The sequence below is a fragment of the Kryptolebias marmoratus genome, linkage group LG24, assembly GCF_001649575.2.
Source record: "Kryptolebias marmoratus isolate JLee-2015 linkage group LG24, ASM164957v2, whole genome shotgun sequence".
Lineage (NCBI taxonomy): Eukaryota > Metazoa > Chordata > Actinopteri > Cyprinodontiformes > Rivulidae > Kryptolebias > Kryptolebias marmoratus.
Window position 1 is genome coordinate 20,157,249 of NC_051453.1, and position 13,912 is coordinate 20,171,160.

Below are 13,912 nucleotides of genomic sequence, written 5' to 3' on the forward strand. Positions count from 1 at the left end.
ATATAGCAATAATACAATATTAGTAACCAAAGTATATAAAGAACTTTTTTTTTTAAAAACTGCAATGAAGTAAAAGAAATCAAAACGTGCAGATTGAAGACATTTTCAGAGTTAAGATTCATTCCAACATTTATTAGGACTTTATATTCAGCTTTGGTCACCATACACATATATTGATGAAGAGTGTTTCTATCAAACGGTCACAACTTGGGGTGTGCATCTAGGTTTTGAACTCGAGTTTTTGAGTTTGAGCAGTCATCCTGTCCAGCAGCAGAAAGAAGAGGATGCTCATGAATTGGTTCTTTGATATGACCACGATTTCTGAAAGTTCACCCTTACTGAGAGGAGAGCGGTCCCGTTTAGTTTTCTGAAAACCGAAAGCATTCAGTCTGTCAGGAGAATCCCAGAGCTGTGTGATGGGGAACCACGAGGGCAGAAATACTTCCTGATTATGAGAGGGAGGCTGAAACTGGAGCAATGTTTCAAGAACTTAGATTTGGTTCTAACTTTTGTCCATTAATAAAAAAAAATTAAATCATTCACAGTAAAATAAAAATGATATCTCCGGACACAAAAAGTAATCCAAAAACATAAAAAAACCAACAACAAAAAAACAAAACAGATGGCTATGTTTTTCTAACAAAAATGATTTTTGCCAAAAGGCTCATATTAGTCAGAATTTTTCTAGTGTTCAAGACAAATCAAGCATTGCATTTACATTTATAAAGTGAGCATGCTGCACAGAGTTTATTAAAAAAACAAACAAACAAACAGGCAAGCCCATCATTAAAAAATAACTAAACAGGCCTCTCTGTGGGCCAGGATGTGTCCCATCGAAAATACAGACAGCTTTAATTTTCATCTTGCATTCAGAACTGATGAGAAACGTTATAATTTGGAAGCCGCTAAAAAAAACAAAACCCACTTTAGATCGATATGATTTACCGGGTCATCAGTCCATCAGAACTTCCTACGGTTCTCAGTATTTTCTGTGGGTTTAAGTTTTACGGAAACCTTCTTATCAACAACTGGTTCAACAAACTGCACTTACATATTTCACATACTATAACATGGTCATTCAGGTGTTCCTCCCCCCTCTCTGGATTTAACAGCGCTGGGATGTCGACCCAAACCAAACCCCCCCCCCCCAAAAATCCTGACACCAGAGACCTGCTGTGGCCTCAGCCCCACTGTGAATAGAAATCCTTCTTGACAATAAACCCTTTTCATGTGATTTCAATACAGCACATATTCAGGGTTCTCCTATTTTCCTCTTAAAATTCTGTTGTTTTTATTTTTTTTTGTTGTTTTTAAATGAATCAAATTTAGTCAGGCAGTCGCACTTTTCATACTCGGATATGAAGACTGGCGGTCAGCTGGCAGAGGAGTTACAGTGTTGGAGGTTTCAGCCCGTACTTCCTGGCCACTTCTGTCTGTGCGTACGCTGCGTCACACAGCGAGTACAGGTGGGCCATCTCCATCTCAGACTTGGCCAGGTTGATAGCTTTGTTGAACATATCTATCGCCTTGTCCAGATTTCCCCTATGAAGACAATGCTCTGGTTATGTAAAGCGCTCTAAAAACAAAGACCGTGTTTGGCTTCAGTACGTTTTAAATCTCACCTTTGGACTTCGATGGTTCCCATAGTTTCATAGGCGAAGTCGCATTTGTTGTCGATCTCAATGGCCTTACTGATGAGCTCGAGACCCAGGTCGAGGTCTTGTTTCCACTGGAGCTGCAACAAACTGGGCAAAAAGTGAACAGTTAGCAATACAATCAATCTGATGACCTGAGTGATCGCACAGAATCCACATTAGGGCTGGGCGGGTGAACAAATATACTGACCATCTAGTCCAAACCCGAGGACGCTGTAACGCATCCTGATCCCTCAAACTTTCTTTTATGTGGCTGGTAGCACGTCTTTACATTTTAACAACTTAACAGAAATATTTAAGTAAAAATAAAATGACAAATTACCAGATGCAGTAGCCTAAAGTGACAAATATTTCCTCTACGAAAAATCACATGAAGTCACAAACCTCATGAAAACAAAACAACTGTCACTCATTTGTCGCTTGCAATCCCTTCTTAGTAGCTTCAAATTCAAAATGATTCTGGTATAGTTATAAGATTAAAACAAACATTTAAGAGCTGAAATAAACATGCAAGTAAAGCACAGAACCACACCGTTTTGTCTTGTTAATGGTGTGGTTTTTAGCACAGCCTAATTTACAAAGCAATTACCAGCCAAACGCAACAATAAAACAGCCAACAAATTTCCTAACCATCTCACTAAACGAAGCAGCTCTGCTCCTTGGACTTCCTCACTTATTACAGGTTCAGGCCACAAATTGAACCTAATGTTGCATATTCACATACAGCTGCTGTTTTACAATCAACATTATTGCTATAAGCTACTAATACAGACGACTCAAATAATGAAACATGTTGTATTATTTATTTTAGCATTATTGGGAATGTGGTGGCGGGTTGCTCTTGCATCTTGTGGAGCCTGACGTATTAAAGTTTACACCAAAACAATTAAGATTCACAACTAAACATGTCATCAGCGGTGATGCAACCTTTCATCAGGAAGACACTATTCTAAGACACTGTGCCTGTAGTTCCCAACTTTCAGTAATAATGTGCTGTGACACAAGTAAACAGCTGTCAGCATGACGCACGTTACCTGAAGCTCTTTATGCATAACAACCTGGAGCTGGTTGCAAAAATCTGGTACATTTCTCGTCAAAGGTTTTCAGTAAGTCCTTGGTTTATAACTAAAGTAATCCAAAACCAGTGGCTTTATAGTCTAAAAAATCCTCCTCGACACGTGCAAATATTTGGTGGTCATCAGTTGTTGGACTAAGAGCTCCTGAATGAAAATTTTAACATATCACCCAATCGTCAATGGCAGAGGTCCCCAAACCCCGGGCCACGGACCAGTACCAGTCCTTGGGTCATTTGGTACCGGGCCGCAGAGAAATTATAATTAACTTACAGTATTTCTGTTTTTTTTATTTTCGGAGTCTGAACGACATTTATTTTGAAAAATGACCAGATTCTCTCCACTACATCCGTTTATGACTCACCCTTGATGCGTGTCAGAACGCTTATCTAGGTCACGTGATACGTTACCGCTAAAACAAACCTACAAGAAGCAAAATGAGTAAAAAAACAAACATTTCTGGAAGCCCTAGATTGGACCCTCTGGTTACTGAGAAACAGGCACAGGGCTCCACTGATTCAGCGTTATGGTGAGTTGTATTCTTTGTGCACTTTATATTTGTGGTGTCTCTTATTTTAAAGGACATGTTTAAACACAGAGAACATTGGGGGGGAGAGGCTGTTATTCATGTGGATAACACAACACCAGGACGCAGCTAACAAAGCAGCGAGTACACGTTGGATTTATGTTTATTATGTTTTAAAAAATACCCCCGTTTGTACGCCAGTCGTATTATTTTATTCTGTTGTATTTATCCGACACACCTTTAAAGGCCGGTCTGTGAAAATACTGTCTGATAATGAACCGGTCCACGGAGGTAAAAAGGTTGGGGACCGCTGCCATATGGTACACACACACACACACACACACACACACACACACACACACACACACACACGCCTACCCTTTGTGTACATATGTTGTAGCGTTGTCTGGTTCCAGTTCAATGCACTTGTCATACATTTCATCAGCTTTTCCAAACTGCTGCTGATCAGTCAAAGCCTGAAAGAAACACAAAGAAATTGGTTCTAAAAGACCTAAATGTGCTGTCTTTTTCATTTAAGATTAACAAAAAATCTACTGTCAGATTACAATTCAGTTTCAGCACATATTTCAACCAAACATATAGATATGTTATACCTAATAAGGAATGAAATAACATTGCAGAAGGAGAGGACGTTTCTTATCATTTCTGTCTTGTGCATCAAAATGGGAAACAGTCTCTATCAATGACCCTTTATTAGTGCATCAGAATATACCAACATCTTCTCAGTTACACAATATTTACGTCCAGAGAAAAAATAATGTCCTTCATTCATACCTGAGCATAAAGAGCGTAGCCCTCTGCACATTTTGAAAACCGTCGGATTACGTCCTCAAAGCCGTCTATGGCTGTTTGTACCTGCGACGGGTTGTTTCCAGTATATGCTTGTCTGTACTGAAGCACAGACAAAAGAGGAAAATAAACTTACCAGCTGGTCTGAAACGCTAACAGACGGAGTTACAAATCGCAGCTTTGAAGGAGAGACTTTACCAGTTTAAATAAGGGTCAGGTGTACATACTTCTGAGTTAGTTTGTTGGTAAATACTCACAAGAGCAAAGCACTTTTGTGCCTGAGCCAGAGCAGAGTCGGGTCTGAGCCGGATGCACTCGTCAAAGTCTCCCACGGCTTCGTCCACCTGATCCAACAGGATCTTCAACTGCGAGACAAAAAGCAAAACACAAATACAGAAATCTTCCAGCTTTAACGCATCATCCTGAATCAGTCGATTGTTGTCATTGAACACCAAATGTCTGGTCTAAACAATAAAAGAACACCACCAGTCTGCCTGGATGTTTTGCGCAGCCAATCATAAAACAAAGCTGTCTGACTTTAGCCACAGTGGAAAAAAATTTGAAGCTTTTATTTTGAAGAGTTTCTGCCACTTTAGTGGGATCAATTCTGGTTTAGAGAAACCTTTCCTGGTTTTAACCCAACATCTCTGGTTATTACTTTTTGTTTGCTATTAGTTCAAACTGAACATTAGCCTCTTAGCAATGTTAAATAATAATAAAACAAAATGGTAATTAGCGATTTTGTTGATATTCTGAATCCCAAAAAATTGAAATGAGAACTAGAAAGTTTCTGAAGAAACTTAAACAGGACTGCATGTGTGCATGTTCGTCCCAACTGACCGTCGGTGTGAGAACTGATCTGTTGTAGACAGACGTTAAAAGAAAACAAAAAATTAAGAGTCATCCAGGTTTTTATGTCTGTAAGACATGTTTGTAATGTAAGTAACTGATTGGATTAATCAGGTTACATGGATAAATATAACTGATTGTCATCAGCACAACAATGGAAATGTATTCTTTGTTGTCTAATATCTTTGTGGATACATCAAGTAAAGGGAGGAGGGAGCCTAACCAGGGGATAGGTGTGCAAGTTAACAATACGTAATATGTACTGTTTCTATTTTAAATAAAAGGTAAGATTATGCTGTGACCAGGTTGTTTTAAGACAAAATAAATTAATGCTGTGATTAGTTATTAGATCGATGAGAGGCAGAGAGGCAACTCTGCCTCTTAATCTTGATCCTGGATTGTCAGTATTTCTTTTAGGAAACTAATAAATTTAGACAGACTTTTAGAATTAAGAACCGCTACATTTGAAGTGGAACGGAAGCTGTCTGACCGAATCAGACCTGGTCCACCCCCAAAAACTATCTACTTGGCTTACATGGTTTTCAGGACATCACCTGGACAAGCAGCAGTTGATCAACATGCAGCTGAACTTGTCATCGATTAGAGAGGGATCAAAAGAATGAAGATAAAAAATAATAAATATATACTATATGTGAACGTAAGCATGTATTAGTTAATTGTGATTATTCAAGCTTTTCTTCATATATATTTGTTAGCATTTTTATTTTATATCAATCTTTTTTTTTAACTGGAAATAGTTTGGATCCTCTTCTATTTAAATGTATTAAATAACGTAACACTACAGTTAGATGCAAAATGTGTTTAAATGTCGTTTGTGTCCTAAACATTAAAAGTTAAATCTTATTTAAGAATTTTAACTACCCCGTAATTTGTATGTTTCCTGGCAGCAGATTATGAATTTACATTTATTTATTTTATTATGCTCACATGAACTGAAGGGTTTTGTTTTTAAACCAGTATTGTGATTGACACTCCCTTCCAGTAGGTGGCGGTAATGCACCCCAATGTTGTTTCCAACCACCGTTAAATAGAAGAAGAAGAAGCATGTTGTCAGCATTGTAATGAAGCTAATATTGCTAAAAGTCATTTTGTTGCCTGAAGAAGCTCGTTGTGAATAAAGTCTAAGCTGTACAGTTTAAACACAAACATTTTCGGAAAGAGCAGAGAAAGACCTTTGTTTTGATATGTGTGTCGTGTCTGTAGGAGATGTTTTCAGTGTTTTATGAGTGTTTTTTATCAAAGACAGAAGGTGAAGCTAAGCTCTGCGACCCACGGTATGTTGTGAATTAAAAATTAAAAATTTAATTAAAAATCTACTAATAAACTTCACATAGAAGGCTTCACGACAGGTGATGTGTTGTTTGTGTAGCCCCATGAACAGCATCGCTCAGCATGCAACTCAAATAAAAAGGAACAGAGACGTAAAGAAGCCACTTCCCCCTGTCTCCTACCTGACCCCGGTGGTGATACACGTCAGGGTTGTGTGTGTCGATCTCTGCTGCCGTGTTGAAGTCTTGTGTCGAGAGCAGAGGCTGCTGCTGCTGCATGTACATGCTCCCCCGCTTGATCAAAGCGTTGGCTCGTAGCTGTAAGAGTCATAGAGAAAACAGAAAGGTGTTGCTTTTTGTTGCCTGCAGTTCCTCAAATGAAAGTAGAAACACTCCAGACACTAAGTTAGCATACTCTGCTTCTTTTGATTAAAAAACATGCAGCTTAACCCTAAGAAAGACATGTTTTAAGTTGAACTTATGCACACTTTAACAGGCAAATTTATAACCATATTTCCTGCACTATTGGGCACACTGGATTATAAGACGCACTGTCAATGAATGGTCCTTTTTAGAACTTTTATCATATATATAAAGCGCACCAGACTATAAGGCGTGTGCACCTCACAATTCTTGTAACTTCATGCGGACTGCGCGCGCCGCGCTCCGTTAAAAATTTGCTGCTCTAGCAGAGCTGGTTCTCCTGTATCAGCTTTTATGTGATCCCTCTATGACAGATCACAAACATAATCAAACGGTTCAAAACTCATAGAAGATGTTGCACCGGCATAAGGATCAAGTATAAACGCCTACACCGCTCGCTCAGGTCCGAGCGCCGAGTATGGAGCCCTGCGCAACTATAACTGAGCCTTAATGCTGCAAACGGTGCAGCTTTGTAGTTTAACAAAGTCATACTAAAACATTACGACTTCTTACATATATAAGGCACTCCGGATTATAAGGTGCACTGTTGTTTTGTGGGAAAATTTAAGGCTTTTAAGTGCACCTTCTAGTCCAGAAAAAAAACGTACATGCAAATAAAACAAGATAAAATGTGATAACAGAAGTCATCTGTTCGTAGGGGCCTTGGATCTTAGTTGTTAAATTAAATTGCTTCAATTGAAAAACAGCAGTGTGTACCTTCACATTAGCATCTTTCATGTTGATGACACGGTCCAGGTCAGGTTGAGCAGCAGCAGCGTTACCAATCAGCAGGTAGAACGTGGCTCGCAGCAGCAATGCCTCTGCAGTGTACCGGCCTCCCGACTCTATTTCCTTGGTGCATTCACTTATGATTTTGTCGTAGTTCTCCTCCTCCATATACTGCTTCGCCTTCAAGTAGCCAGAGCTACAGGGATAAGAAAAAACAAACAAAAGTTAGTTGAACTAAATGCTTGTGTTGCTGCATGTCATTGTGTGCACAGACCAGCTGCACCTTCCTGGACTTCTATCTCATAACCAAGTTCTTTATTTGTACATGGGCAGCTGTGGTTCAGTGGTTAAAGCGGTCATCCTCCAATGAGAGAGTTGGAGGTTTGATTCCTGGCAAGACACTGAACCCCTCACTGCCTCCAATGTGTGCCCCTTCGGTGTATGAATGTGATCTAAAGCACTGATTAGACTCTACAGAATGATGCATTCAGATTAGCTTTTATAGAAGAGTGCTGTATGAATGTGGGTGGGTAAATAAGGCCACAGATTGTGTTGTAAAGTGCTTTGAGTGGTCGGATTTGCCAAAAAGGTGCTATATAATACAGTCCATTTACTATCCATCTCCACAGACAGAGAAATGCTGTCTTCCCTTTAGTAATCACTTCTTTCCAGTGTGTTCTGTTATCGTTTCTGAATGAAACTGGGAGAATAACAAGACCCAGTTGATCAGCTGCTAGATGCATTGCGCAACCACCACACGTGCAATCACACGCGTTAAAATAGCTTTCCGGTTGAAAAAAGAAATAAAATTTAAAAAAATTGTAAACATGTAAACAACTGATGCAAAACTGTATGATGTAAATGTATCAAAGTGTTTGCTTGTACTACTTGGAAAAACTTTGATTACAAGTTGTTTCATATGCTGAGAGACTCAAATACTCCACACAACCTCACTACAAAATAAAGAAATAAAAGAAATCTTATGTTTTCCTTGAGCGTCTGGAGTATTCTCATTTACATGTTTCTAATTTTATTTTGGAAGGAGACTCAAATAGACCGATGTGTCGAAGTGGTGCGGCTCCTCCTGTCTCTCGTGTCTGAAAAGCTCGGCTTCATTTTGCGTCTCTTTAAAGCCACCCTTCTTGGTTAAAAATAGCTGACAATAAGACAGGTGCTTGTTCTTTGTTTTGGAGTCAAATTGGGTGCTTCAAACAACCAAACTGCTTTTAAATGTATTACATTTCTTAATTTATTCTGACACAATAAAAGAAGAAATAAATCACTGCATTTATGAGTGTCTGTCAAAACAATTACTGCAATCCAGACATAAGCTAACACAGTTTACTACTGAATATCAAAAACACTTTCTTTACATGACTTAGTTTCTGAGCTTAAGGTGCATTTTTAAGATAAAATAAATATGGATTCCTATGGGATTTTACCTGCATCATAGTTTTGTTGTGAATCCAAGGTTTTATGAATAAAGTTGAAATGCTGGGAATATTCTGACCTCTCGGTGATCTCGGCTGCCTCCCCCTCCTTGTCCTTGTCTTCGTCCTTTTTCTCCCCTTTCTGCAGAGGCTGCGAGATGATGTCATCGGTGAACGAGCTGAAGTACGACTTAATGAACTGTGGAGAAGGCATCATGGGCTCACGGTTCTGCAGGAGAAAGGTTTGGAAAACATCACCGAATATGAGAATTAAAGAAACTAAACATAGTAATTTCAAACTGGGGGCAGGCGAAATATTAAATGGATTATATGTCAAGGGTTGTTCCTCGTGCAATGTCTTAAAATGACTATATTTAAGAACATGTTTCAACCACAGTCTTTTAGCTGCTAGTCTCACTCCTCAGCTGCCCTAACTGAGCTGTGAGGGAAACATATCAACAAAAGTCAGCAAGCATTTAAAGATGGCAAACTATTAATCAAATGACTTATTTCTGAAGAAAAGCTGTGCTGGATCTACCATGTAGGAACTGTTTTGCAAAGAAGGCACTAAACAAATGCAGTTTCATTACTGGAAATGCTTTTTTCACCCCGACAGATCTCACTAAGAGATGGTGTTCCTCATTTAAGAACCTTGTGTCAGTTCATTGCCGTCAAAGCTACTCTGGCTTTCTGAAAGCTACAGTTTGCCTGATAACGTTTCAAAAGCAGGAGGACAACTTCAACAATAAGAAGTGAACTCGGGTTTAGCAGCTGCTCCTTGGCTCAGAGACGTTTAGCCATGTCAAATGTGACTGATAAAGAGTTGGCCTCCCAGTCCATTAAAAAAGAAGATATAAATTAACAAACATGTCTGACTTGTGAATTTAAACCATCATTAAATGGTAAGTAATTTAGTTGCTGTGCTGCAATATTCTGTTTCCTGTGCCTGTGTCAGTTTATTGGGAACGATGGTCGTTACGCTTTAACACTGATCAATTTACCGTGTTCCAGGTCACAATTTGTGGTCATACCTTGTATTTTTCTTTGGCCTTCTCTTTTCCCAGCTGTTTCAGAACCTTGTCAGCAAGCAGCATGCTCTGCTGGTTCTGAAAGGCCTCAAGAATACACACTGCTGTGACGTCTGACATGTACAAAACAAAACAAGAAAACAAATCAACAGTTCAGGTGAGTCGAACATTTGATGGTTTACTTGTTAAAAAAACAATTACAAAGCCTAACCTTCGAGGCACTCCTTCTTGTTGTCCAGTTTTTCGAGAGCTTTAGCCCTCCTGAACAGAGCCTTGATGTAGCGTGGATTCAGTTCCACAGCCTGGGAGCAGTCCTGGATTACTTCTGTCCATTTCATCTGAAGTGACAGTTCGACACAAACACATTTTAATTCAAGGTTCTCATGCTTTCCAAACAACAACAACAACAACAACCACTGTTGTCTTTAGAAGCAAAAACTCTCCTCTGTGTTTAGTTTGCAGGTTTGGACATTTTGGACATGCTGCTGCATCAAGTTAAAGCCAGTGAACATTGCTGGAGCTAAAAAAATCCCTAAAGACTGTCAACTCAAAACACTTCTGGACTCTATTGTGTTTATATGCTTGTTTTATTTTCCTCCATGATTAAACACACACTGAATCTATTTAACAAATAAAATTTTGCATAGTTCACAAGACAATGCTGACCTGCTGTTCGTAGGCTGCAGCTCTGTTCTGGTAAAACGTTGATAAGTCAGTCCTCTGCTCGTTGGGGCAGAGAGCAATGGCTTCCGTGTAACACTGGATGGCCTTGTCGTACTTGCCAGCCTTAAAGTACTTGTTCCCCTTGTTCTTTGATGCTTGGGCACGATCCAAAGGGCTCTACGTCAGAGAGACACACAAAGAAACAGTTATTGATTTAATCATCTCAGCTGTGACTCCGTTGACTGGATCAAGTCTATAAAAATCACTGGTGTGTACGTTTCTTTCAGCTATAATGACAGCAGGGCTGAATGGTTTATCACGGTCAATATCAACACTACAACGCTCTGGTCGCGTCACTTCATCACAACATCAAATAATGTAAACTTATTACGCAACAGCTTTATTATTGTGCAACATTGGGGTAAATCGTTTTAAATTATTTAAAGCTCTTTTAAATGAGACGGTGCCAGGCCATAAAGGGTTTTGTATGCAATAAGAAGGACTTTCAACTAAAACCTTAATTTTGCAGGAAGCCAGTGCAGCAATGCCAAAACAGGAGAAACGTGATCCCTTTTTTGCAGCACCTGTCACAGCTCTGTCTGCAGCTTTCCGGGTCAGCGGGAACAATTTGAGAAAGCTCTGTGAAGGCTCAGATAAATAGTCCAGCCAACATGTCACAAATCCATGCCGTTTTGCAATTTTGGGACAAGACGTTCCTGATTTCGGAGACACAGATAAAAGACAGCGGCTAGATGTCAAATTAAATTGTGATTACTAAATGTGAAGCTTCCCAACAGGTGGGAATAAAGACATACGCTCAGAAAACCCACTGTCAACTAGTGTCAATGTCACACTTCAAATTACTCAACTTTAACATAAAAACATAAAGACTTATGTTACACTGAAACAGTTACGAGTTTACAAACAACACCTGTTCACATTATTTGACTGTTGACTTATCAGCAAATACTGAATAAGGACCTATTAACCCATGGGTGACAGTGGATCAAACAAGGTAATAGCTAGAAATAATTAACCACTATTACCTGTTAAAACTTTGCTCAAATGTGCTGTTCTGACTCTGGGACCTGAGTTTGCCAGCTGGCATGCTCCTAAACCTATCTTACTTCTGACACGCTGTTATTACTCAATTTAAAATTTATTGCACCAGCAGCATGCAGCTTTCTGTTACAAGAGGGCTTAATGTGTCTGATATCGAACAACTAGCACCACGCTAGCTGTGTTAGCAAGACGGACAGCTAACTAGCATAGGTTAATCCCCTCCGGCGGCCTCGCTCTGCTGCAGGTAGCTGTCACCGACAGCGTCAGGAACGTCAGGTGTCCTTGACCTTACTTAAAGATATTGACACGTGTAGGCAAATGTGCAAACGCACACCAGCAACGCAATCGTGATCATTTAAGCAGAGTCAGAACAACGACAAAGCCCCGAGCGGTCTTAACGCAGTCCGGTAACAGTACCATGTTCTCCTCCTCTCGGTTGGCCCCATCTTGGCCCTGCACGGGACTGGCGCTGCCTTCTGGGGTTTTCCGCTCCCCAGTCCCTTTCCTTTCCTTCCTCCTGCTGCGGTTCCACAGGTAAACCGCCCCAACACCGAGCACGATGGGAGTCCCGACGAGCAGTGCTAGCTGCCAGCGGGGTAGTCCCGTCCCGGAGTCGGGCTCCACTGGCTTGGAAGCTGCCATGATCGCTACACTGAATTTAGCAACTGTTAGCCGGCCAGGAGCAGCAGCAGACAGCGTGAGCCAGCGTAGACTGTTCTTCTTCTGATCAAATTACTGCAGGCTGCAGGCTGGAAACACAACGCTGCCCCCTAAAGGCAAGGCAGGGCACTGTGTGTGTGTGTGTGTGTTGTGTGTGTGTGGTTCTTCTTCTTCATCTTCTTCTTATGGCGTTTAATGGCGGTTGGCAAACAACTTGTGGTGTGAATTACCGCCACCTACTGGTATGGAGTGTGGTTCGATATGGTTTAATTCCTATTGCTTATTTTTTTTAATGTTTTACAGGAAACTCAAATTCTATGAAACAGTTTTGTTTTTTTTCCAAAATCTTATTATAATTTGTATATGTTTGCTCCCCAAGTTCCTTTGCAGTGTGTCTATTATATTCAGTTTTTCCTTAATATTTTCAAACTGTCTTATCATAACTCTTCTTTCTTTTTCATATTTCTGACATTCCATTATAACGTGTTCTGTTGTTTCATTCTGTCCACAATAGTCACATTTCCCTGTGTTATGTTTGCGTATTGTAAAAAGTGTGTAATTAAGTCCTGTATGTCCAAATCTAAGTCTTGTTATTACTCTTTCTTCTTTTCTGCTTCTTCCAGCTCTCGTTTCTCCTACCACCCTTTGAATCTTATAAAACCACCTTCCTTTGTTATCTCTCTCCCATCTCTTCTGCCATTCTTTCTTCAGCCTTTCTTTGATTATACTTCTTATTTCAGATGTACTTGTTTTAATTGCAAAATTTATGTCACTTTGTGTTGCCTTCTTCGCCATTTTATCTGCCTTCTCATTTCCACTTACCCCTATGTGTGCTGGTACCCAAATAAATAAGTTAATCCCATCCTTTGTATTCTGAATATTGATTGACTTATTTCTAGTAAAATGTCTGGTCTGCTATCTGAGTGACTGTTTTTTAAACTAAATAATACTGAACTTAAATCGGAACATATTATTGTTTGTAATGGTTTTACTTCTTCCACCCACTGTAGAGCTAATAGAACTGCCAACATTTCTCCTGTATATACTGATAGATTGTTATTGATTCTTTTACCTACTTTTATTTGAAATTCTGGTACTATAAATGAAACTCCTTGTTGTGAAAGGTGAAAATGGTGGAAACGAGACGAGTCACAAACCTGACCCAGTGAGACCTCACAGTGAGGAAACCCAGGCCCTATCTGGTCAGGAGGGGGAGAGCAACCCTCCATATCAAGATAACATCACCCAGCCTGCTGTGACCGGGGAGGATAGTCAAGACTTGCTGTTTGTTCAGCCTGCTGAGCTTGCATATGGATCCATGCCGTGCCAGGCCCTTACTTACCCTCACCTAGCTGGGATGGTGAACCCTGCGTTCACCTACTATAACTCTCCAGTAATGGGGCCCCTATCTCCATTTATGGCCCCTATGATGCAGGCAGGGATGGTTTCCAGCCAGACTCCCTTTGCCACCTGGCTCTGGTCAGGAGGCCAAGAAGCCATAAACAATGAGGCGCAAATATCGGGCCCGATGAGAGACAGGGACTGGAGATAAAGCAGACTTTGAAGGACACCGAGCCTGGGAAAAGGAAAGGGAGTGAAGAAACCAACATCAATGGGCCTTTGTATGATTCATGCTTAAACTCTTCTCTTTTTTCTTTCTCAGCACCAAGGATGGGGAGGGTGTTGTAACTTTACCCTGTTGAGCTAAGTCGTCA

The 13,912-nt window shown here is 40.2% G+C and overlaps 1 protein-coding gene across 1 annotated transcript; it reads right to left on the reverse strand.

Moving 5' to 3' along the window:
• Window positions 1–111: 111 nt before the first annotated feature.
• On the reverse strand, window positions 112–12,261 carry tomm70a (translocase of outer mitochondrial membrane 70 homolog A (S. cerevisiae)). The gene is made up of 12 exons (XM_017423558.3): window positions 11,955–12,261; window positions 10,479–10,652; window positions 10,024–10,150; window positions 9,816–9,925; window positions 8,865–9,013; window positions 7,343–7,550; window positions 6,386–6,520; window positions 4,322–4,429; window positions 4,050–4,166; window positions 3,633–3,730; window positions 1,623–1,745; window positions 112–1,542 (listed from the first exon to the last, which is right to left on the reverse strand). The coding sequence occupies exons 1-12, from the start codon at window positions 12,177–12,179 to the stop codon at window positions 1,389–1,391; spliced, it is 1,728 nt and encodes a 575-aa protein (XP_017279047.1). The 5' UTR covers window positions 12,180–12,261; the 3' UTR covers window positions 112–1,388.
• Window positions 12,262–13,912: the final 1,651 nt, after the last annotated feature.

What these genes read in the sequence shown, in the direction of transcription:
- tomm70a (XM_017423558.3), bottom strand. Translation starts at nt 12,179, where the DNA reads ATGGCAGCTTCCAAGCCAGTGGAGCCCGACTCCGGGACGGGACTACCC. An exon ending in GCAGCCGAGATCACCGAGAG is followed by an intron (nt 7,551 to 8,864) that starts GTCAGAATATTC and finishes TTATCCCTGTAG; the next exon opens with CTCTGGCTACTTGAAGGCGA. An exon ending in CACAAAAGTGCTTTGCTCTT is followed by an intron (nt 4,167 to 4,321) that starts GTGAGTATTTAC and finishes TCTGTGCTTCAG; the next exon opens with TACAGACAAGCATATACTGG.